The sequence below is a fragment of the Phacochoerus africanus genome, chromosome 3, assembly GCF_016906955.1.
Source record: "Phacochoerus africanus isolate WHEZ1 chromosome 3, ROS_Pafr_v1, whole genome shotgun sequence".
Taxonomy (NCBI): Eukaryota; Metazoa; Chordata; class Mammalia; order Artiodactyla; family Suidae; genus Phacochoerus; species Phacochoerus africanus.
The window spans coordinates 170,096,772-170,121,978 of NC_062546.1; the positions used below are offsets into that span (position 1 = coordinate 170,096,772).

The window sequence follows — 25,207 nt, forward strand, 5'->3', positions numbered from 1 at the left end:
CGCCCCGCCCACTTTTACGCCGCCAGGAAGTTCTGCGCAGGACCGGAAGTAGCGCTCTTGGCAACCTGGGACTGGTGATTCTCCGGTGAGTTAGATTCCTGCGTGCGTCAGTGAGACCCTGACGGCGCGCTGTGGCCCTTGCAGGCTGAGGTTTTGGGGGTGCTGCCGCGAAAGGAGGCGGGGGAGGAGATAGGCGCAGAAAACCGGTTTGCTGCACCAGAGCCTAGGGTTCTAGAGCGGCCAGGGTCCTGACTCGCGGCTTGCCCGCTGTGCCCCCCGCACTTTCAATTGTTCTGGAAAAGGCTTGAAGTGGGGCTGAAACAAGAGGGCGAGGTTCACAGGCTGTAAAGTGGGTCCTGCTAATAATACTTATTAACAAGCAGTGCTGACTTTAGGCCAAGCATTTTCTCCAACTTTACGGTGAAATCTTGCGACGATACCGTGAGCTGGGCGCTATTCTATTCTTCAGAGGTGGGAACCGCAGAGATAGAGTAATCTGTTGAGACAGCTGCGGCTCGGGGAGTCAGTCTGGTTTTAGGGTCAGGTGCCCTTCACACTGTGCCCTGCTGCCTCCTATTTTTGTTAATGAGCTACGCAGCTTGTAGATTCATAGGAAATGGTGGTTTTGTTATTTCCAAGGGCTGCTTCAGATCTAACAATAGATAACTCAAAACCAGTGTGGTGGCCCCCTAGAGCTTCACTTTTAGCGCTTGACAGATTTAGAAGTCTGGGGAGTTGGAGTAGTGTCAGGGAATCTGGAGAGTGGAAGTGGTATAAGGACCCTTAGAAGATCTTCAAAGACCCCAGGCTCCAGTGGTTTGTGGAGGCTCCACATGACTCCAAACCATATACTGAATATGGTTTGGGGCCCATTTGCTGCCCATTCATAGAGTGATCCACGTACGCATCCCATGATTCTGGCTGCTGACAAAACACTTCATTTTTAAAATATGTTGTTGTTACTTTTTTTCCATAAAGCACCTTTTAATGTTGGTCTCTACCACCATAGCTAAATTCTGCTGTGATAAGGGAATGGAGACTGTGCTGGTCTGTGCAGTAAGCATTTAGCACTGGCCTGTATTGGTGATACTGAGATACAGAAAAGATAGTTCCTGTTCTCTGGTAGCTTGCCAGTACTGCAGGAGACAGAAAACAGGAATGTAACATAAGAAAAACTAGGGCAGAAGCAGGTGGGATGGGGGAGGGGGACACAGAAAAGGAAGGTTTGTTAAGAAAAGCTTTATTTAGGAAGTCAAAGGGGACTTGGAAAGAAGGGTAATAGAGAAATGGAGAAGGCTGGTTCAAGCAAGGGTGGGGTGAACAAGAACAAGAATGTGGGGTGGGGGCAGGAAGGAGATGAACATAATTGTGTGTTATCTACCAGGCTTGTTCCTGGTGACTTAAACATAGTAATCCATTTGCTTCTCCAGATGGCCCGTGAGGTAAGTTATAGTCCCTCCATTTTGTAGATTCGAAGACAAGCTCAGAGGAGTTAAATGACTTAGCTATGATGCGACGTGCTGGTAAGTAGCAAAGCCGGTACTTGAACCTCGGTTGAAGGATGGCAGCTCTTCTGCTCATATGCTTTGCTGTCTCAAAGGTCTGAGTCTGAAGTGCACATGTATTTCACTTTCAGTGTTTTGACATCAGATACTCAGTTTCACCTGACTTCTCTATGTTGTCATCCCGTGTACGCCTGGCCTCCACGACAGTCCGATTTGTTCATTCCCTGATCTGCAGTTCTTCCCGTTCCTTCATGGATTTGAAGGCCCTCCTTTCTTCCTTGAATGACTTTGCATCCCTCTCATTTGCTGAAAGTTGGGACAATGTTGGATTACTGGTGGAACCAAGCCCACCACATACGGTGAGCACACTCTTCCTCACCAATGACTTGACAGAGGAAGTGATGGAGGAGGCACTGCAGAAGAAGGCCGATCTCATTCTCTCCTACCATCCGCCCATTTTCCGACCCATGAAGCGAATCACCTGGAAAAACTGGAAGGAACGCCTGGTGATCCGGGCACTCGAGAACCGAGTCGGGATCTACTCTCCTCACACAGCCTATGATGCTGCCCCCCAGGGAGTCAACTACTGGTTGGCTAAAGGGCTTGGTGAGAAGCCTATTGGTCTTTCATGCTTAATATTTTCCCTACCAATGATGTGAAATTTTAGAATGTCTTTCCTGTAGTGTGTTAACCACTATAAGGGGGAGGACCATTATTCTGTTTTTATGTATTTTAAAATAATCTTGCTGAAATTTGACAGTTAAATTGCATTGAAAAATGAAAATTTGGGGAGTTTTCCTGTGCTGCAATGGATTAAGGATCCCCGGCATTGTCACTGCAGCAGTCCAGGTTGCAGCTGTGGCTGGGAATTTCCAAGTGCTGTGGGTGCAGCCAAAAAAAAGTGTTTTGTTTTCTTTTCTTTTTCTCTTTTTACCCTTAATGAATAAGGAGTTCATCAGAAGTCTTTATTTTTGACTGAATTTTGTGATTCCTTACTCATGGAGCATAGTGCCTAGCATTTGGGCACTCCAGAAATGCTTGTTAACTGAAAGCTCAGGCCTCTCTAGAATCTACTTCATATGTCTAGTAAAATAGAGTTTTATTGAATTAGTCCCAATGTCTAGCATAATGAGGGAATTCAGTGTATGTGTTTTAGCTTTATTTTATTTTATTTATTTATTTTTGGGTTTTTTTAGGGCCACACCTGAGGCAAATGGAGATTCCCAGGATAGGGGTCCAATCGGAGCTACAGCTGCTGGCCTACGCCACAGCCACAGCCACACCCACACAAGATCTGGGACCTACACCACAGCTCACGGCAACACTGGATCCTTAACCCACAGAGCAAGGCCAGGGATCGAACCCGAAACCTCATGGTTCCTAGTTGGATTCATTTCTGCTGCGCCACGATGTGAATTCCTAGCTTTATTTTTAATAAGTCTCTTTAGTTTCCTCATTTTGGGCTGAAGCTTTTGTGATGACATAATCTAGATTAATGTGGTCAAATAGATTATGAGCATTTGCAACTTGAATCACCATTTACATGAGTATATTTAGTAAGCAGTCACAATTCTAAATGTCATCTAAAACTCATGAGTCAATTCTTTTTTTTTGGCCATGCCCGTAGTATGCAGATATTTGTGGGCCAGGGATCAAACCTGAGCCACAGCAGTGAGAACAGAGTCCTTAACCACTAGGCCACTAGGGACTCTCATGAGTCAGTCTTGTCCAAGATTTTGTGATATTTAAGAGTCTTCTAGGAGTTCCCATTGTGGCTCAGCAGGTTAAGAACCCAACATAGTCTCTGTGAGGATGTGGGTTCAACCTCTGGCCTCACTCTGTGTGTTAAGGATCTGGTTTGCCAGAAGCCACAGCCTAGGTTGAAGAATCAGCTCGGATCTGGGGTTGCTGTGGTGTAGGTTGGCAGCTGTATCTCCGATTTGACCCCTTATTCAGGAGCTTCCATATGTTGCAGGTGCAACCTTAAGAAGGAAAAAGAGAGTCTTCTGAAAATAGATCCAATTTTTATATCTGTACTGAATCCCTAGATTATGGGGAATATTGGATGTGTATGCAAGGGATATGTATATACGTTTATATTATGTAACCATGTGAGAGTGAATCTTTTAAAAAAATAATTTCTTAGAAGTTTTGCTCATAATAGTTTATCTTTTTAATTAAAAAACAAAACAGGAGTTCCTGTCGTGATGCAGTGGTTAATGAATCTGACTAGGAACCATGAGGTTGCGGGTTCGGTCCCTGGCCTTGCTCAGTGGGTTAAGGACCCGGTGTTGCCGTGAGCTGTGGTGTAGGTGGCAGATGTGGCTCGGATCCCGCGTTGCTGTGGCCCTGGCATAGGCTGGCAGCTACAGCTCCAATTAGACCCCTAGCCTAGGAACCTCCATATGCTGTGCAAGCGGCCCAAGAAATGGCAAAAAGACAAAAAAAGATAATAATTTAAAAAAATAATAATAATTAAAAAAAATAAGCAAAACAAAACAAAAACCCAGAGTTCCCTTTGTGACTCCAGCTAATATCCATGAAGATGTGGGTTCGATCCCTGGCCTCAATTAGTGGCGTTGCCATGAGCTCTGATGTAGGTTTCAGAGATGGCTCAGACCCTGCATTGCTGTGGCGCTGTGGCATAGGCCGGCAGCTGTAGCTCTGATTGGACCCTTAGACTGGGAACCTCCATATGCCGAGGGAGCAGCCCAAGAAGTGGCAAAAAGACAAAAACAAAAACAAAACTCCAATTCCTGACAATTTTTTTTTCTAGGAGTTTGCACCTCCAGACCCATCCATCCTTCCAAAGCTCCTGACTACCCTACGGAGGGAACACACAAAGTAGAATTCAGTGTTACGAACGACGAGGACCTGGACAAAGTCATTTCTGCAGTGAAAGGAATTCCAGGTGTTTCTGTCACTTCTTTTCCTGCTAGGTACAATATGCCTTCCTCTTTTTTGTGTGTATTAATTTGTAAGGATCTTCCTTACAAATTCTATAACTCAGGTATTTAAGTTTGCAACAAATAACTTTCCCAGGATGAGTTACAAAGCAGCATACTTCTCATTTGCATGTGGGTCCCTGAGGAGACGAGCTGTGGGATCTTTTCAAAACAGTAAAAATGATAAGTAACATTTATGGACTATTTTCTGTGTGGGAGGATCTATACCACACATCTTAAAGTATTTCTAATCCCCTTGGCTGTGTTGAAAGGTAGTTATTTTTGCTTTAGGGTGTGTTCATAAACGCTAGTGATATACTGATAGCATAGGTTTACTTTTATTAGTTCCCAGCAAATGATGGTTCCCAAACACTTGAAAGGAAAAAATACATCAAAGTGCCTCTTACAGAGTCAATTATTTATTGAATTAGGGTTGAGATACCAAAATGTTGCATCATAGGAAATTTTCTTTGGGGCTAATTTATCCTAATACCTACTGAAACATCATAAAAGACAAGTTATATAAAACTAGGACTTAATAATTGTTTAAAAAACAAAGATAAGTATATGACTTTTTTTTTTGTCTTTTTGCCATTTCTTGGGCCACTCCCTTGGCATATGGAGGTTCCCAGGCTAGGGGTCGAATCGGAGCTGCAGCTGCCAGCCTACACCAGAGCCACAGCAACTCGGGATCCGAGCCGCGTCTGCAACCTACACCACAGCTCACGGCAACGCCGGATCCTTAACCCACTGAGCAAGGGCAGGGACCGAACCCACAACCTCATGGTTCCTAGTCGGATTCGTTAACCACTGCGCCACGACGGGAACTTCAAGTATATGACTTTTTAATAAAATGGAAATCTATATCAGACTACACCAAAAAGTGACTCTGATGAGTGGTGTTTTTTTTGTTTGTTTGTTTGTTTTTGTCTTTTGTCTTTTTAGGGCCGAACCTGCGGCATATGGAGGTTCCCAGGCTAGGGGTCCAGTCGGAACTGTTGCTGCCAGCCTATGCCAAAGCCACAGCAGCACCAGATGCAAGCCATGGCTGTGACATATACCACAGCTCACAGCAACGCTGGATCCTTAACTCACTGAGTAAGGCCAGGGATTGAACCTGCAACCTCATGGTTCCTAGTCAGATTAGTTTCCGCTGCACCATGATGGGAACTCCTGATGAGTGTAGATACATTATAGTAAAAATGTAGATACATTACAGTAAAGTCATTGTAAATGTCCTCTAATTCATGCATCTTAAGAAAAATTATAAGATTTTCATAGATTCCACTTGCAGATGTCTTTTACCATACTGAAATACTATGTAAATATTGAAATTAAAAGAAAATTATACAAATAAACTATGAAATATTCAATCAATATAAAAGTCCTCCTTGTCCGCTCTACTCAAGCCCAGTATCTTCAACTCAAGTTATCTTTTCATTTGTTTTCAGGAAAGTGGGTATCAGAGTTCCTTCCCATCGTGGCTTAGCAGTAACAAACCCGACTAGTATCTGTGAGGATGTGGATTCAATCCCTGGCTTTGCTCAGTGGGTTAAGGATCTGGTGTTGCCCTGAGCAATGGTGTAGGCTGGCAGGTGCAGTTCCATTTTGATCCCTAGCCTGGGAACGTTTATATGCCGAGGGCATGGCTCTAAAAAAGAAAGAAAGAAAAGTGGGTATCTTTCCAAACACATATAGTGATGTGAAGAAGTGTATAATTTCATTTTATCAATTATTTTCTTAATTATGGTGTGTTGTATTTGCCCTTTTTTTTTTCTGTCTTTTTAGGGCCGCACCTGTGGCAGATGGAGGTTCCCAGGCTAGAGCTTAAATCAGAGCTGTAGCTGCTGGCCTATGCCACAGCGAAAGCACCGTGGGATCTGAGCCACATCTTCGATCTACACCACAGCTCATGGCAATGCCAGATCCTTTAACCCACTGAAGGAGGTCAGGGATCAAACCCATGTCCTCATGGATACTCGTTGGGTTTGTTACCACTGAGCCACAACAGGAAATCCTGTATTTGCTTTTGTAACTTAAGATGTCTTTAAAAAAAAAAAGAAAAAAAAGAGGAAAGGAAAAGAAAAATGGAGTTCCCGTCGTGGCTCAGTGGTTAGCGAATCTGACTAGGAACCATGAGGTCCAGGGTTCAATCCCTGGCCTTGATCAGTGGGTTGAGGATCCGGTGTTGTCGTGAGCTGTGGTGTAAATCGTGAGCTGTGGTGTAGGTCGCAGATGCGGTTCAGATCCCACATTGCTGTGGCTCTGGTGTAGGCCGGCGGCTACAACTCCGATTAGACCCCTAGCCTGGGAACCTCCATGTGCCATGGGTGCAGCCCTGGAAAAGACAAAGGAAGAAAAAAAAAGATGTCTTAAATAACTTTCCACATAGGTATCTCTTTTTAATTGCTATGTGGTGTTTTCTATTACGGATGTACTGTAATTTCTTAAAGCATTCCTCTTCCTAACTGATGGACTTTTAGTTTGGTTCCAGTTTCTCCATATTACAGATAATAGCTGGGTTATACCATTAGATTGGGATCCAAGTATTGTTTTGCTTTTTTCTTTTCAAGTCTCTGCAGGTGATTCCAATGTTGAAACTATACTTCCACATTATCTTAAAAGATGTCTTTTACTTCCAGAATTCTATGATTATATTTAGAGTTTATGATTAAATACAAAACTTTTTTTTTTTTTTTTTGGCTGTGTTATATAGTGGCTTGATGTAGTATCCCAGTTCCTAGATCAGGGATTGAATCCAGGCTGCAGCAGTGAAAGTTTCAAATCATAAGCACTAGATACCAGGAAACCCCCACAAAGATTTTTTTTTTGGTCGTTTTTGGGCCAAACCTGCAGCATGTGGAAGTTCCCAGGCTAGGGGTCAAATTGGAACTATAGCCAGGCCTAGCCCCAGCCACAGCAATGCTAGACCCAAGCTGCGTCTGTGACCTACACCACAGCTCACAGCAACGCCGGATCTTTCTTTAACCCCCTGAGCTAGGCCAGGGATTGAACCTGTGTCTTTATGGATGCTTGCAAGGTTTGTTACCACTGAACCATGACGGGAACACTACACAAAACTTTTTTTTTGTCTTTTTTTTGTTGTTGTTGTTGTTGCTATTTCTTGGGCCGCTCCCGCGGCATATGGAGGTTTCCAGGCTAGGGGTTGAATCGGAGCTGTAGCCACCGGCCTACGCCAGAGCCACAGCAACGCGGGATCCGAGCCGCGTCTGCAACCTACACCACAGCTCACGGCAGCGCCGGATCGTTAACCCACTGAGCAAGGGCAGGGACCGAATCTGCATCCTCATAGATCCTAGTCAGATTTGTTTCTGCTGAGCCATGACGGGAACTCCCAGAAAACTTTCTTGATGCTAAATTTTTTGGAAGAGCTCTAGGGTATTGCTTTTTAGAGGGCAATTCAGGGATGCCCTAAATCATTGCTAATGTAAGCTTATGAAAAATGCAGGTTTTTGGCTTATCCTAGACCTGTGTGATTAGGATGGAGTTTACCTGAGAATCTGTCTAGAAGATTCTTCTATTCACTGACGTTTGAAAATTAACTTCCCTAGGGCTTTAAACAATTCAGTTTGCCTTATCCCCATTCATAGATATTGTATTTCACTGGATCTATAGAAGGGTCCAGCGGCTGTTACTTTAAGAAACTAGTAGGAGATTCCTGATGCACAACCAGGACTAAAAGAACAGTTCTAGAACAGGGGTTTCAGAGAGAGATCCCTGGAGCAGCAACATCAGCATCACTTGGAACTCATTAGGTGAATTCTCAGCCCCTACCCAGATCTACTAAATTAGAAACTCTCTGGGGTAGGGCTTAGCAGTCTGTGTTTTAATAAGGCCACAAGATGCTTCTGTTGCGTGCTAGAGTCTGAGAAACATTCTAGAAGGTAGTTTGGTTTGGGGAGTTCTCGTCATGGCTCAGTGGTTAACAAACCTGATTGGATCCATGAGGACAAGGTTTGATCCCTGGCTTTGCTCAGTGGGTTAAGGATCCGGCGTTGCCATGAGCTTTGGTGTAGGTCGCAGATGTGGCTCGGCTCTTACGTTGCTGTGGCTGTGGTGTTGGACCCATAGCCTGGGAACCTCCATATGCCACAGTTGTGGCCCTAAAAAGACAAAAGAAGAAGAAGAAAAGAAAAAATTATCCCCCCAAAAAAGAAAAGAAAAAGGAAGAAGATAGTTTGGTTTGGAATTAAATCATGAATTCTATATAAATATAATCCTCTATTACAGGAGGTTGCGTATACTGTGGATTATTTTAAATGCAATGTTTATATTTATCTTAAGCTAGCAAGTGACTTTTTTTTCTAGGACCAATGATGAGGAACAAACACAGCTCAGTCTGAATTGTACTCAGCAGGCTTTGATGCAGGTGGTGGCTTTTCTTTCCCAGAACAGACAACTTTATCAGAAGACTGAAATTCTGTCACTGGAGAAGGTAATAAAAATATCTCATATTATTATGCATTTTTGTTTGGTAAACTCATGTAAATTGTTACCTCAATGGTGTGTTAACTATTACTTTAAGAACAAACTGGGATAAAAGCATAGTATGTCCTGGAAAGTATATTGAAAAAGGAAGACGTTTTAGTAATAGAAAAATGTTGGTGCTTGTCTTTGTCCATTTGGGCTGCTTTAACATGTTTGGGCTGCTTAACAAAATACCACAGACTGGAGGCTAGGAAGTCAAGATCATGGCCCTGGCAGATTTGGTGTGGTGGCTGATGGGAGCTCACCTCATGGTGCAAAGATGGTGCCTTCTCTCTCTGCCCTCACAAGGTGGGAGGGACTGGGGTCTCTCTGGAGCCTTTTTTCTGAAGCACTAATCCCATTCGCGTGGGTTCCAGCTCATGGCTTAAGTACCTTCCCAAAGCTACACCTCCTATTGCCATACTTTTAGGGGGTTAGGATTTTATTTTATTTCATTTCAGTTTTTTGTCTTTTTAGGGCCCCACCCCTGGCATCTGGAGGTTCCCAGGCTAGGGATCTAATCGGAGCTGTAGCTGCCAGCCTACGCCAGAGCCACAGCAGCGCGGGATCCGAGCCGCATCTGCAGCCTACACCACAGCTCATGGCAATGCTAACCCACTGAGCAAGGGCAGGGATCAAACCCACAACCTCATGGTTCCTAGTCGGATTCCTCATGGATAACTAGTCAGCTTTGTTTCCACTGAGCCATGACGGGAACTCCAGGGTTAGGATTAACCTATGAGTTTGAGGATAGAAACATTCAGACCATAGTGGTCCTTTTTTTGGATTTTAGACTCAGTTACAGGTGCAATCTCTTACACCCTCTGCCTGGACCATTTTATTGACTCTTTTAACTTGACAGTCATTTGTTCGTTGATTCCTATGCCTTTGCTTTTTGTCTCAGAATGCTTTCTAAAGGTCAAAAATGAAAAATTTAAAAAGAATGTATATTTCCACAAAAAACAAAAAAAAATAGCAACAACAGACAAAAGACAAAAAAAAATAAATAAAATAAAAAGAATGTATATTTCCAGCCACTTTCTGGACATTTTCCACTTAAGAATCCCACAGGTATTTAAAATGTAGTGTAGGAGTTCCCGTCGTGGCTCAGTGGTTAACGAATCTGACTAGGAATCATGAGGTGGAGGGTTTGATCCCTGGCCTCGCTCAGTGGGTTAAGGATCCGGCATTGCCATGAGCTGTGGTGTAGGTCACAGACATGGCTCGGATCTGGCGTTGCTGTGGCTCTGGTGTAGGCCGGCAGCTACAGCTCCAATTCAACCCCTAAGCTTTGGAACCTCCATATGCCATGGGAGCAGCCCTAGAAAAGGCAAAAAGACAAAAAATAAATAAAAATAAAAAAATAAAATGCAGTATATACAAATATTGACCTCTTCTTGTGCTACTCCTTTAAATACGACTTTTTTTCTTTTATTGATAGCATCATCATCTATCTGTTTTGCAATTGCACAACTCTCCCTTGTCCCTCTAAATCAAAGCCCTGCTAATTCAGTCCCTAAATCTAAAAAATATTTCTCCTCTCTATTCGCTTTGTCACCACAGTAGTTGAAACTCTCATCTTTCCCCACTTGGGATATGAGTAGTCTCCTAAGTGGGCATCTGCAGGAGATAATTCAGGCTTTTTAACCTAGAGAATGAAATTCTTTTTTTTTGTCTTTTTTTGTCATTTTAGGGCCACACCAATGGCATATGGAGGTTCCCAGGGTAGGGGTTGAATCGGAGCTATAGCTGCCAGCCTACACCACAGCCACAGCAACACAAGATCCGAGCTGCATCTTCGACCTACACCACAGCTCAGGGCAGCACCGGATCCTTAACCCACTGAGCAAGGTCAGGGATCGAACCTGCAACCTCAAGGTTCCTAGTCGGATTCGTTAACCACTGTGGCACGACGGGAACTCCAGGGAATGAAATTCTTCATGACTGGCCATGATCCTTATCTCCAGCCTCCTCTCCATCTCCCTCCCTGGGCCTGTCCACCAGCTGTGCTGTCTGCTGGTCACCTGCCTTCAGTGTGCCTCTCACTCCTTGGCGCCTTTGTACGTGTTCTCTCTGTTGAGAATGCCTCTCCACATCTCACCCTATCCCTGACCTGCTGCACTGCACTTGACAGCACTCCTTCTTTTTTTTTATTTATTTTTATTTTTTTCATGGTAGCTCTATATATGTAATAGTGAAGAGCTGGGAACAACTCAAAATGCCTTAACGAGGGCACTGATGAAATCCAGTACATCCATCCAGTGACCATGTAAAAAGAATGATAGCCTTATATAAACTGATAGGGCAAGGTAGGGCATTGTGAAAAGTGAGAAAATGGAATAGGCTTTGAAACAGTACATGTAGAGAAATAAGCATATAAGCATATAAAATAAGCATATAAAAATGATCTGGACGTCAGTGACCAGGCCTAACATCACTCCTTTTTAAACCACTTTCTGGCCTGTCTTTAAGATCCAAGTCCTTGTAAAACCTTATTGGGCTCCACTTGCTCCAAGCACCCACCTCTGTAAGTCCCAAATGATTTGTCATTCCTTTGTGCTCTCATAAGAACCATAACATGTTTTGTATTTAAACACACTTTTATTATGATTGTTTAATCAGCTGTCTTTCCAGGAGACTGTGTGCTCCTAGAATGTCTTTGTCAGGTTTGCATCCCACAATTTTAGCCTGGAGTTGGCTATAGTAAGCTCACAGTACGCTTGTTTTAGTGACCTCAGCATTTGCCATTGTCTGTAGATTTGTTGTCTAAGACTGATAATGGACAGTTGTTCTGACTTCTGTTTCTCATTAGCCTCTGCTTCTGCATACTGGAATGGGACGGTTATGCACACTGGATGAATCAGTCTCCTTGGAAACCATGATCGAGCGCATCAAAAAGCACCTAAAACTGTCTCATGTTCGCCTTGCTCTTGGAGTAGGGAAGACCCGAGGTACTTATGTCTCCACTATACCTACCGATAATGTGCAAAAATTGAAATTCCCAGCTCGGTCAGTGTAAATGATAGAAAACTGTGTTCGCAGTTCCCAGGAGATGGCTGGTTTACTCTATCAATCAGAGTGGGTGAGGTTATGCCGCCGTATACATCTCACTGGCCTAAACAAGATTCGTTTCTCAGTCACACTTCACATTCATTTCAGATCAGTAGGGGAAGTCTATTCATTGTAGACTGGTCAGTGTTGCAAAGGGAGGATTTTAAACCATCTCAGTTAAACATTCTAGCCTGGAAATGAGACATATTCTGTTCAGTTTACTATCCAGAGTTAGTCACATTGCCTGACCTAACCCAGGGAGAGCATGCCCTGGAAGAAAGCTGGAAATTGTGATTGCTCTAATTACAATGCAAATCTTAAATTTCACAGTACCAGTGTCATTTTGTAGTGAGGTGCTGCTAAGTCTCTTAGTCTCTGCTCTTTCTCTTGGCTTTTCCCAGTACTTTGGGGAACAAAAGGAACAGACAGAACAGATGTTGGACCCTTGAAGTGAGCCCAGCACTGCCCCAAGGGTTCCCACTTCGGTGGTGGTGAGCAGAGTGCTGTTGTTGTGACTGTGGAATCTGAAGGCCTTGGATTCACATTTGTTCTGTCTGCTGCATGACTTTGATAGGTTATTTAACCTCTTGGTGTCCTAGTAACCTCATCTCTAAAACTTCAGTAATCATAAAACATAGCTCATCGAAGTGGTGGCATCATCCATGTGACAGGGCACATGACTGGCACACAATTTTTTTTTTCTTTTTTTTTGTCTTTTTGCCATTTCTTGGGCCGCTCCCACGGCATATGGAGGTTCCCAGGCTAGGGGTCAAATCGGAGCTGTAGCTGCCGGCCTACACCACAGCCACAGCAACGTGGGATCCGAGCCACGTCTGCAACCTACACCACAGCTCACAGCACCACGGGATCGTTAACCCATTGAGCAAGGGCAGGGATCGAACCCACAAGCTCATGGTTCCTAGTCAGATTCGTTAACCACTGAACCATGATGGGAACTCCTGGCACACATTAAAGTCTAGCTGTTGTTAGCTATTGGGTAGGTATTATTATTCCCACTGCATAGGTGAGAAAATTGAGGTTCCTAGAGATAAGTACCTTATCCAAGATCCAAAGTTGGATCAAACAAGTCATGAGAGTTTGTTTCCAAAGATGGATGGCAGCAATGGGATTGGCCTTCTGACCAGCTCTAGTGCCCTTCTTGAAATACCACTAATGAAGCATCCATTCTATAAACTTAAGTTCTAAACACTTGCTGGATTTTGGCTTGAACATTTGTATTTTACTCCTCAGTGGATGCTTTTTAAAGACAAGTACAGGAGTTCCCGTTGTGGCACAGCAGAAATGAATCCCACTAGGAACCACAAAGTTGCGGATTCAGTCCCTGGCCTCGCTCAGTGGGTTAAGGATCCTGCATTGCCCTGAGCTGTGGTGTAGGTCACAGATGCGGCTCAGATCTGGCGTTGCTGTGGCTGTGGTATAGGCCGGCAGCTATAGCTCTGATTAGACCCCTAGCCTGGGAACCTCCATATGCCACAAGTGCGGTCCTAAAATGACAAAAGACAAAAAAAAAGGTAAGTGCAATATTAAAAAAAAAAAGTCTGTCAGACTCATTAGTAGCATTCTCTAACTAGCCCCTTTAGTTTATCAGCTTCTTCACCTGGGAACTGCCTCCCACTGTTACCTGGAGACCCAGGTGAGGTTGCTTTACTGAGCAGCATTGCGGTAAAGCCTGAAGCCTGGTGCAAATAGTGATCAATACTATTCAAAGCTGCTTTCTGTGGGCTTGTGCAGCACTGTGTGTCCGAAGGAATAAAAACCCTGCCTTGGGTTAGCTCTGCAATACCAATAGTCTGTTTGCCTATATGAAGACAAATGTATTATTGTTTAAAACTTAGTAAACAAAATTCATGTACTGGTGATGAGACTGGGAGTGAAATCTGCGTGACATTTAGGATTCTTATTACAAATTATGTTAAAATGAAGGGGACTTGTAAAGTATTGGCCTCTTTTTTCCTTTCTCTTGAAGAGTCTCCTGTCAAAGTCGTGGCCCTGTGTGCTGGCTCTGGGAGCAGCGTCCTGCAAGGCACAGAGGCTGACCTTTACCTCACAGGTAGGACGGCCTTGGATCTTTTTTCTATCCTTTTCTTCTGCATCCCTTTCCTACTTTATTTTTTATAAGTTAAAAAAAAATTAGGTCAGCACCTGACATAAAAATTGATCTAATAAATGTTTTTTGAACTTGAGCTAAATAAGAACTATACCAAAATTGGGGATATACCATATTCTTTGTGGAAGGGAAAAAAAATCATTTAACAGTTAGATTATCTAAAAAACTGATGTCCCACACTTATTTAACCTGTCTTATTCCTTGAACATGATTTCTCTCAGGTTTCTTTTTCTTTTTTTGTCTTTTTAAAAAAAGACACCCATGGCATATGGAGGTTCCTAGGCTAGGTGGTCTAATCAGAGCTGTGGCCGCCGGCCTCCGCCAGAGTCACAGCAACACCAGATCCGAGCCGCACCTGCGACCTACACCACAGCTCATGGCAATGCCGGATCCTTAACCCACTGAACAAAGCCAGGGATCGAACCCAAAACCTCATGGTTCCTAGTCGGATTCGTTTCTGCTGTGCCACGACAGGAAATCCTTTTTTTTTTTTTTTTATTTCTCTCAGATTTCATGTGTAAGTTAATGGGACACTTTTTACCTTGTTGCCTTCAGGGGAAAATGGTTCCATTTAGCCCTAAAGATAATCATCAGTTTCTATCAATTCTTGCAGAGGCAAACTAGTAGATATAGCATGGATAAACAACAAAGCCCTACTGTATAGCATAGAGAACTATATTCAACATCCTATGATAAATCATAGTGGAAAAGAATATGAAAAAATATATATACATGCATAATTGAGTCAATTTGCTGTACAGCAGAAATTAACAACATTGTAAATCAACTATACTTCAATAAAATTTAAACAAAAACCTATATATGAGAATGTCCTTTTTCTTAGGACATAATAGTGAACTATTTAGGGGTAAAAGGTCATCATGTCTGCAATTTATTACAAAATGGTTTGGGAGGAAACATGTAAATATATATTGGTGGATCATATGGTAACTCTATCCTTAGTTTTCTGAGGAATCTCCATACTGTTTTCTAGAGTGGGTATATCAGCTTACATTCCCATCAACACTTTAGGAGGGTTCCCCTTTCTTCACATTCTCTCCAATATTTAGTATTTGTAGACTTTTAAAAAAAATTTTTTTTTATTACTCAACAAATTTATTACATTTATAGTTGTACAATGATTATCACAAAGTACATATATATATATTTTTTGTCTTTTTGCCTTTTCTAGGGCCACACCCAAGGCATATGGAAGTTCCCAGGCTAGGGGTTGAATCAGAGCTGTAGCCACCGGCCTACGCCACAGCAATGAGGGATCCGAGCCGTGTCTGCAACCTACACCACAGCTCACGGCAACGCCAGATCCTTAACCCACTGAGCGAGGCCAGGGATCAAACCCTCAACCTCATGGTTCCTGGTGGGATTCGTTAACCACTGAGCCACAACAGAAACTCCAATCATCACAAAGTATTTGTAGACTTTTAATGACGGCCATTCTGACCCGTGAGGTGGTAGCTCAATGTGGTTTTTTTTTTTTTTTTTTTGCTTTCTAGGGCCACACCCGAGGTATATGGAGGTTCCCAGGCTAGGGGTCGAATGGGAGCTACAGCTACCGGCCTACACCACAGCCACAGCAACACAGGATCCAAGCATCGTCTGCAACCTATACCACAGCTCACGGCAATGCTAGATCCTTAACCCGCTGAGCAAGGCCAGGGATTGAACCCGCAACCTCATGGTTACTAGTCAGATTCCTTTCCTCTGTGCCACAATGTGAACACCTCATTGTAGTTTTGATTTGCATTTCTCTAATAATTAGCCATGATGAGCATCTTTTCATGTACGTGTTGGCCATGTGTGCAGGAGCCCCTGACTCAGTGGCTGGCGCATGGGAGCCTGCGTTGGTGACAGCTAGGGAGCGAGAGCCCACTGAGGCAAGAGCCCATAAGGTAGCAGCTGAGGCACACTCTCCTGGTGCCCATGGAGGTGGGGGCCAGCGCCTGGAGAAAGGCTGTAACAGCAGCCCCACCCCTGCCTTTGCAGCCACTTAACAATGGTGCTTCACTACTATGGCAGGCCCAGGTTTCTTCTGCGAACACCCCTGGTTGCATCTGTCTCCTTACAGCCAGCTCCCTCCCAAGGGCACGGATCCTCTCCTGCTTCCTTTTTTTCCCCCTTTCATCCTACCAGGTTATGTGGAGATCTTTTTTATCCTTTCAGGTATTTGAGGTCTTCTACTGGAGTTCAGTAGGTGTTCTGTGAGAATTGTTCGATTTGTAGATGTATTTTTGATGTGTTGGTGGGAGGAGGTGAGTTCCATGTCCTTCTATTTTATTACTGTTATTTTAATTTTCGGCCGTGCCTGTAGCATGTGAAAGTTCCTGGGTCAGGGATTGAACCTGAGCCACTGCAGTGACAATGCCAGATCTTTAATCCACTGTACCACAAGGGAACTCCAACTCCCCAATTCCCATTCTCTTTTATATGTTATAATGATCAAATTCAGAAAGTTAATATTGTTAAAACACTAATGTAATATATAGTCTATATTCAAATTTTGCCTATGGTCAAAATTTATAGCATTTTTTTTTCCAATTGATATCCAATCCATGATCAAACACTGCATCTGGTAGTTCTAAACCTTGTCTTCAGGGCATTGACATTTTTGAAGCATGTAGGCCATTTGTTTTGTTGTGTATTTCTCAGTTTGGAATGTCTGGTTGTTTATTGATGAATAATGACTTTTTAAAAATTAGTTTTTTTATTATAAAGCCATGTATATGTAAGATAAATTCACACAGTTCCAAAATGTTAAAAATGTTCTTCCTATCTGGTCACTTGAGGAGACAGAAAATGTTCTCTTATATGGCTAATTTTAGATGTCTTTGATCTATGAGGCATCGTTTTGAATATAACTTCAGGGATGGAACCACCTTCTCCAAAAGACCAAATATAGTCCTCTGCTGATTTCATCACCCTTCCCTTGAGCTTGATCTAGTGTTAGGTCATAAAGTGTAGTATCCCAAAAAGACCAGCAGATGGCGAAGTTATTCCTTGCAAACTCAATTGTCTCGTTTGCTTTATCTTTCTCATAGGTGCCATCCTGAGTCAGGCTTTTGTCTTCACTTGTTATTGGAGGGTCTTTATGGCTGTCCCCATTTTTATGTTTTCTCCAGCCAGTGCATTCATAATAGTCCAGGGAGCCAGATTGTCTTTTCTAAAGCATGGCTTCAGCTGGGCCACTTTAGTGTCTTTTTCTCCTTTTACTTTACCTCTACTTTTACTTAAATTAAGATGTTTTAGGAGTTCCTGTCGTGGTGCAGTGGAAACGAATCTGACTAGAAACCTCGAAGTTGTGGGTTCAATCCCTGACCTCGCTCAGTGGGTTAAGAATCAGGCGTTGTCATGAGCTGTGGTGTAGGTCACAGACGAGGCTCGGGTCTGATGTTGCTGTGGCTGTGGCGTAGGCCGGCAGCTGTAGCTCTGATTGGACCCCCTAGTCTGGGAGAGCCTCCATATGCCATGGGTGAGGCCCTAAAAAGCCAAAACAAAACCCAACCAAAAAAACATGTTTTCAAAGGTGCTTCGATAGAAACTATTCCTTGTAATGCAGTGATGCATATTTGGTTGGGGAGTGGGGGTGGGGAACTTGACTTGGAGGAAGGGGAGCTTTTTTTCTTAAGAACTTTTTCCCCATATTTTTATGCCTTTATGTTTCTAAGTATATTTTAATTTTTTTTTCTTTTTGTCTTTTTAGGGCCGCTCCTGCAGCATATGGAGGTTCCCAGGCTAGGGGTTGAATCGGAGCTGTAGCCACCAGCCTGCACCAGAGCCACAGCAATGGGGGATCCAAGCCACATCTGCGATCTACACCACAGCTCACTACACCACAGCTCACGGCAACGCTGGATCCTTAACCCACTGAGCAAGGCCAGGGATTGAACCTTTGTCCTCATGGATCCTAGTCAGATTTGTTTCTACTGAGACATGATGGGAACTCTCCTAAGTGTATCTTAAAACTACACTTTTTATGAACAAGCCAAATTGTGCACAGTGTTTTTTTTTTTCTTTTTTTGTCTTTTTGCCATTTCTTGGGCCGCTCCTGCGGCATATGGAGGTTCCCAGGCTAGGGGTCGAATTGGAGCTGTAGCCTCCGGCCTACACCAGAGCCACAGCAACGTGGGATCCGAGCCATGTCTGCGACCTACACCACAGCTCACAGCAACGCCGGATCATTAACCCACTGAGCAAGGGCAGGGATCGAACCCACAACCTCATGGTTCCTAGTCGGATTCGTTAACCACTGCACCACAACGGGAACTCCCACAGTGTATTTTTGCTTTTAAATTAGAAGTCATCAGATTCACAAATTTTTTTTTTTAATTCAAAACATTGGAATTTTCCCAAAATCTTTTCAGGAAAGATGAGATCCTCTTTCACCAGATGCTGCAGAAGTTCTAGGAATTTTGCCTAAGTCAGGAAAATGTTTTTAATCTAGAAATAACTATAAGCTCATTTTATTCTTATGAATTTAGACTAGGGTTGATGCTAAAAGTGTTGGCACTCACAAAGAGTAAAGGAGTCTCTGGGAAATAAGCCTAGGACTTTCTCAAGGTATTTGTTATTTAATATTTATATGAGAAAGAAACTTCCTAGAGTTCCCTTGTGGCTCAGTGGGTTAAGGATCTGGCATTGTCATTGCTGCAGCTTGGGTTTCTACCATGGTGCAAGTTCAGTCCCTGACCTGGGAACTTCAGCACATTATGGGTGTGGTGATACAAAAGAAAGAAACTTTCTGAAAGCCTCATTTTATTTAGTAGTGATCATTTATTGTGGAAACATTTCGAATGGATATTTTTACAGGTCTAGGTAGTTCTGGCAGTATTAGATACTATTGGAGGAGTTCTCTTATGGTGCAGCAGGTTAAAGATGCAGTGTTGTTGCTGCAGCAGCTCTGGTTGCTGCTGTGGCATGGGTTTGACCCCTGGCCCAAGAACTTCTACCTGCCATAGACATGACCAAAAAAAAAAAAAAAAGATAGTGTTGAATATGTGAGTTTGTATACTTGTGTTGGACCTGCCAAGGAGAAAAAATTTGGAATTCTCGGTGAAATGGTCTCTGTCTCTTTTTATTTATTTTAATTTATTTTTTTGGCCACACCTGTGGCATACAGAAATGCTGGGGTCAGGGATTGAACCTGTGCCACAGCAGTAACCAGAGCCACAGCAGTGACAACACTGGATCCTTAACCCACTGAGCCACCAGGGAACTCCCCTCTGTTTCTAAGTTGGACTGCATGTAAGAAACATGCATATAATCGTCTAGATTTTTATGAAAAGCTCTGCTGCATCACATTTGCTTCATACAGAATGCAAACTTGGTATTTCTGCTGTTATGGTTCAGCATTCTACAGATTCTGTGTCTGATGTTTTAAGTATTTGCTCTTTCCTTGTTGGCAGGTGAGATGTCCCATCACGATGTTTTGGATGCTGCTTCTCAAGGAATAAATGTCATCCTCTGTGAACATAGCAACACCGAACGAGGCTTTCTTTCTGATCTTCGAGATATGCTGGCTGCTCACCTGGAGAATAAGATTAATATTATCCTGTCAGAAACAGACAGGGACCCTCTTCATGTGGTGTAATGCATGTAGGAACAACAGGATGACACAGCCTACCAATCATTTGGCTCCCAACTTGAATGTATAACATGACTCAGTGGGGTTGGTATCCTTCTGGAAAAATGTCTTAGAAGGTGTATTACCATTTCTGGTTTCTTAATCTGCTTCACCAAATGTTCTACAGCTCGTAAGGTAAAAACTATAATGTAACTCCCATTAAAGAACAAGTACTCATTATAAAGAACAAATTAAAGAATTTTTTTTTTATGATTCAAGGATTTATTAAGTCATACTGAAATGGAGTTTTAACTAAAGAACAACCCCCCTTGACTAAGAAGGCCTTTCCAGCTGTGCTCATCACTATGCCACCCTTCTTGTAATAATGTAACAACTGTGTGCCCTATGTCCAAGCCAGCAGCCCTGCTAATCAGGTACCCAGCATTGCTTATCAGTTCTGCTTCTGTAACCGTGCTTGCTCAGTTTCTTAGGGAGGAACACTGTCTGCCTGGGGATGGGGGAAGTCCGGGATGCTTACATGGAAAAATCAAGACCTTGTAGTGTATAAAAGTACTGAGAACAAAGACCTGGTGCTCAGACTCTGGAGGTGACTCCTCTGAGCCCGCACCGGTGCTGAATGAACCTTGCTTTTCCATATCTCCGAGTGCTGTTTGTCTCGTTCCGTTGCCACGGTTTTTGCGGTTTTCCGCAACAATACATGCAAAACATACTGCTAATTGCATTAGCAAAAGATCAGTGTAAAAACACTCCACAATTCTGCAACTGTCAATTTAAAACATTTTGTTCTAGTGGTTGGAAGGTCCAAGCTCGTATCCTTGCCAGCGGGTAAGCTGTAGAGAACCTGATTGGCACGAGCACAGGGTTCGGCACCTTGGAGCCCAGGGGGAATGTGGGCAGGGCAGGGAGGTGGGGGGCAGGAGGGTCAGTGTCATTAGTCAGGGTGTGGCATTGGGAACGTAGAGACAGTGATGGTGAGACGGTTACAGTCTAAGAATAAAGTGTCTTAAAAACTGTAAAGCTGCAACACAGAATGTTTACACCCTAGGTACTAGAAAACTAAGGAAAGCACTTATTAGCTTTGAATAAAGTAACGTGAAAAGAGGAATGCACTTTTACTAATCTACCAAAAAATGTTTCTAATGCTTATTCAGAAAGATTTTATAATGCAAGGAGGCATATTGCTTGTTCAGCAGGGATTCTATAAGAAAAGCACTAAGTTAGCAACTATGAGAATGACCAAGTCAAAAAGGGATTAAAATGCCCAATTTCAGGACGGAAGGGCAGGGTAAAGAATTTTTTTTTAGGTCCACACCCAAGTCATATGAAGGCTCCCAGGCTAGGGGTCCAATCAGAGCTGTAGCTGCCAGCCTACACCACAGCCACAGCAATGCAGGATCCGAGCCACGTCTGTGACCTATACCACCGTTCACGGCAACGCCAGATCCTTAACCCACTGAGTGAGGCCAGGGATCAAACTTGTGTCCTCATGGTTCCTAGTCGGATTTGTTTCTGCTGCGTCACGACGGGAACTCCTGAAGAATATCTTGTATAATATGTGTTCATTATAAACTCTAGGAAAGATGGACTAAAATTTCTTAACATTCTTGGGAGGTGGCTAAAGTAATCATCCCCTTAGCTTAAAGATGGGATATGTCATTCTAGATCTCTCTGACCTTAGTTATTTTAAAAATATACATTAAGAAGTTTCTGTTGTGATGCAGTGGAAATGAATCTGACTAGGAACCATGAGGTTGTGGGATATATATATGTATATATACATACACTTTACAACCTTGAAATTAGAACACTTATTTTTTATTTATTTTTTTAATGCTTTTATACTTCCAATTTCTCTACTGAGCATGTTACTGTGGTAATGACAAAAGCAAATCTTTTAAAATACTACATAAGGAGTTCCCACTGTTGCTCAGTGGTTAATGAACCCAACTAGTATCCATGAGGACACAGGTTCAATCTCTGGCCTTGTTCAGTGGGTTAAGGATCCGATGTTGCCATGAGCTGTGGCGTAGGTCACAGACACAGCTTGGGTCTGGCATTGCTGTGGCTGTGGTGTAGGGTGGCGGCTACAGCTAGGATTCAACCCCTAGTCTGGGAACCTCCATATGCTGCTAGTGCAGCCCTAAAAAGTCAAAACAAACAAACAAAAACTAAGATGAGAAAGACTAGAATTTTATATATTTTTTTGTAGGACCCTTTTCCTGCCAGTCTTTTATCTCCTGGAGAATTTGGGATCCTAACTTATAAGTTGCTGGTGGTTCACCTGTAGTACTGATTTGCTGCAGAAGTAACAATAGGAGTGAGCCCTATGAAATGCCCCCTAGTTAGAGGTGCAGGAGCCACCAAGAAAAGTCGGAGAACAGCTAAGTGTCAGAAGCCGGAAAGAAGAAAGCTTCGGTGAGAGATGGTCAATTTTGTCAAAGTAGAGAGAATGAGATAGCAGCTTTGAGAGACTGCCTTGATGGTATTTGCTTCATTCATTCATTGTTTGCTTTCTGTGTGCCAGGTACACAGAGATGTGGGGAGGATAGGCCAGGAATTTGGATGAAAATTAGAGTAAACTCTTAAGCAGCAATGATAAAGATACACACAAGGTTTATAGGGAGGGTCTTCTGGGAAAAGGGGTAGAGTTTAGTCAAGAGGGACAGCTTGAACAAATGCACTAAGTTAGAGAAAAAGCCCAAGTAATTCATTCATTACTGTCAGGGAGGAAAGCTGGAGGCAGGAAAGGCGTGGTTAGAGGGGATGGTGAAGAAATAGCCTGAAGCCAGAGGCTCTCAGACCCTCCTTTCTTCTATATGGCGTCCTTAGGTTTTATGTGATTTCATCTGTAACATCGATTCTTTTCTTTTTTTTTTTTTGTCTTTTTAGGGCCGCACCCATGGCATATGGATGTTCCCAGGCTAGGGGTCTAATCAGAGCTGTTGCTGCTGGCTTATGCCAGAGCCACAGCAATGCCAGATCCAAGTCGCATCTGCAACCTACACCACAGCTCACGGCAGCACTGGATTCTTAACCCACTGAGCGATGCCGGCGATTGAACCTGCAACCTCATGGTTCCTAGTTGGATTCGTTTCCACTGTGCCATGACGGGAACTCTGGTAACAGTGATTTAATGGCAGTGAGGATCTCAGGAAGTTGAAGGTTGTTTAATTTCTTTAGGTAGAGTTTTAGAAGGAGTTAATGGATTAGAAAATTTGTTTATGACTGGGCATGCTCATTGCCAAATAGTTTAAAGAGGGACATTATTACTATAATATGTTTTCAAAGTTTCTTTACTGGTATGCTAGCATTTCTAAATAACTAAAATTACCCCCAAACACATCCTATGCAGTTTTTAAAAAATAAAATATCACTCAGGATTATTTACTTTCAGATGTCAAATTTTCTGAACTTTCAGAATTAAAAAATTCTGTTGAAGTATATATATAGTTGATTTAGAATAGTTGCTTTACAATGTGTGTGAATTTCTGCTGTACAGTGAAGTGATTCAGTTCTTCATATATGTACATTTTTATACTCTTTTCCATTATGTTTTATCTCAGGATATTGACTATAGTTCCCTGTGCCATACAGTAGGACCTTGTTGTCTATGCATTCTACAGATAATAGCTGACAGCTGCTCACCTCAACCTTCCACTCCATCCCTTCCCTAACGCCCCTACCCCTTGGCAACCCTCAAGTTTGTTCTGTGTTTGTGAGTCTGTTTCTGTCCCCTAGATAGGTTCATTTGTGTCTTTTTTTTTTTTGTCTTTTTTAGGGCCACACCCAGGTATACGGAGGTTCCCAGGCTAGGGGTCGAATCGGAGTTGTAGCTGCTGGCCTACACCACAGCCACAGCAATGCTAGATCCAAGCCGTGTCTGTGACCTACACTGCAGCTCATAGCAATGCCACAGCCTTAACCCAGTGAGTGATACCAGGGATACTAGTCAGATTCCTTTCTGCTGAGCCATGACGGGAACTCCTCTTTTATATATATTTTTTTCTTTTTATGGTTGCACCTGTGGCACATGGACATTCCCAGGCCAGGGATTAAACCAGCAACTGAGGCCTACACCACAACCATGACAGCACTGGATCCAAGGTGATCTGCAACCTATACCACAGCTTGCAGCAACATTGGATCCTTTATCTGCTGAGCGAGGCCAGGGACAGAACCTGCATCCTCACAGAGACAATGTTGGTCCTTAACGCACTGATCTACAGTGGGAACTCCTGTATCATATTTTAGATTACACATTGAAGTGATATCAAATGGTATTTGTCTCTCTCTTTCTGACTTCACTTAGTATGATAAAGTTTAAGTCTACCCACGTTGCTGTAAGTGGCATTATTTTTATTGTTTTTCTGTAGCCTTTCCTATAGCATATGGAAGTTCCTGGGCCAGGGATCAACTTCAGGCCATAGCAGCAGTGACACCACCAGATCATGAGGAAGGTCCATTATTTTGTTCTTTGTTATGGCTGAGTGCAGTATTCCATTGTATTTATGTACCGTATCATCTTTATTCATTATCTGTTGACATCTTTTGATGGACATTTAGGTTGTTTTCATGTTGTCGCTATTGTGAATGGTGCTGCAATTAACACTGGGGTGCGTACATCTTTTTTTTTTTTTTTTGGCTGTGCCCATGAATTGTAGAAGTTCCCACTGTGCCACAGCAGTGACCTGAGCTACTGCAGTGACAATGCTGGATCCTTAACTTGCTGTGCAATGAGGGAACTCCTCCATGTATATTTTTGGATTATAGTTTTGTCCAGATATATCCCCAGAAGTGGGATTGCTGGATCATATGGTAATTCTGTTTTTAGTTTTCTGAGAAACCTCCATACTAGTTTTCCACAATGGCTGCACCAATTTATATTCCCACCAACAGTATAGAAGAGTTTCCTTTTTTCCACACCCTTCCAGCATTATTTGTAGACTATTTTGCCCTGTGGAAGTTCCTGGGCCAAGACTGAATCCAAGGAGCAGCTGAAACCTGCCCCACAGCTGTGGCAATGCCCATCCTTAATCCACTGTGGTGGGCTGGGGTGTGAACCCAAACCTCTGCAATGACCCAAGCTATTGCAGTTGGATCTTTTTTTTTTTTTTTTTTTTGTCTTTTGCCATTTCTTGGGCTGCTCCTGCAGCATATGGAGGTTCCCAGGCTAGGGGTCTAATCGGAGCTGAGCTGCCAGCCTACGCCAGAGCCACAGCAACGCAGGATCCAAGCTGCATCTGCAGCCTACACCACAGCTCACGGCAACGCCGGATCCTTAACCCACTGAGCAAGGGCAGGGACCGAACCCGCAACCTCATGGTTCCTAGTCAGATTCGTTAACCATTGCGCCACGACGGGAACTCTGGATCCTTTTTTTGTTTTGTTTTGTTTTGTTTGTCTTTTTGCCATTTCGTGGGCCGCTCCAGCGGCATATGGAGGTTCCCAGGCTAGGGGTCTAATCGGAGATGTAGCCGCCGGCCTACACTAC

The 25,207-nt window shown here is 43.2% G+C and overlaps 1 protein-coding gene across 6 annotated transcripts; it reads left to right on the forward strand.

The window, feature by feature from the left end:
• The first annotated feature begins 5 nt into the window (after positions 1 to 5).
• NIF3L1 (NGG1 interacting factor 3 like 1) lies at positions 6 to 19,973 on the forward strand. 6 transcript variants are annotated; one of them, XM_047773192.1, is made up of 8 exons: positions 95 to 349; positions 1,470 to 1,523; positions 1,637 to 2,111; positions 4,282 to 4,444; positions 8,780 to 8,906; positions 11,751 to 11,889; positions 13,977 to 14,060; positions 19,538 to 19,973. In XM_047773192.1, exons 3-8 carry the CDS (start codon positions 1,676 to 1,678, stop codon positions 19,720 to 19,722), a joined length of 1,134 nt encoding a protein of 377 aa, XP_047629148.1. In that variant the 5' UTR covers positions 95 to 349; positions 1,470 to 1,523; positions 1,637 to 1,675; the 3' UTR covers positions 19,723 to 19,973. The 6 variants fall into 6 exon arrangements, with proteins under 6 accessions (XP_047629146.1, XP_047629148.1, XP_047629150.1 ...); XM_047773193.1 differs by lacking the exon at positions 95 to 349 and adding an exon at positions 356 to 471; XM_047773190.1 differs by lacking the exons at positions 95 to 349; positions 1,470 to 1,523 and adding an exon at positions 6 to 85.
• Positions 19,974 to 25,207: the final 5,234 nt, after the last annotated feature.

Excerpts from the sequence above, each read along its gene's own strand:
- NIF3L1 (XM_047773190.1), top strand. The coding sequence starts at position 1,676 with ATGTTGTCATCCCGTGTACGCCTGGCCTCCACGACAGTCCGATTTGTT. Across the intron at positions 8,907-11,750 it reads AAATTCTGTCACTGGAGAAG|CCTCTGCTTCTGCATACTGG; the intron begins GTAATAAAAATA and ends GTTTCTCATTAG. Across the intron at positions 14,061-19,537 it reads GGCTGACCTTTACCTCACAG|GTGAGATGTCCCATCACGAT; the intron begins GTAGGACGGCCT and ends CCTTGTTGGCAG.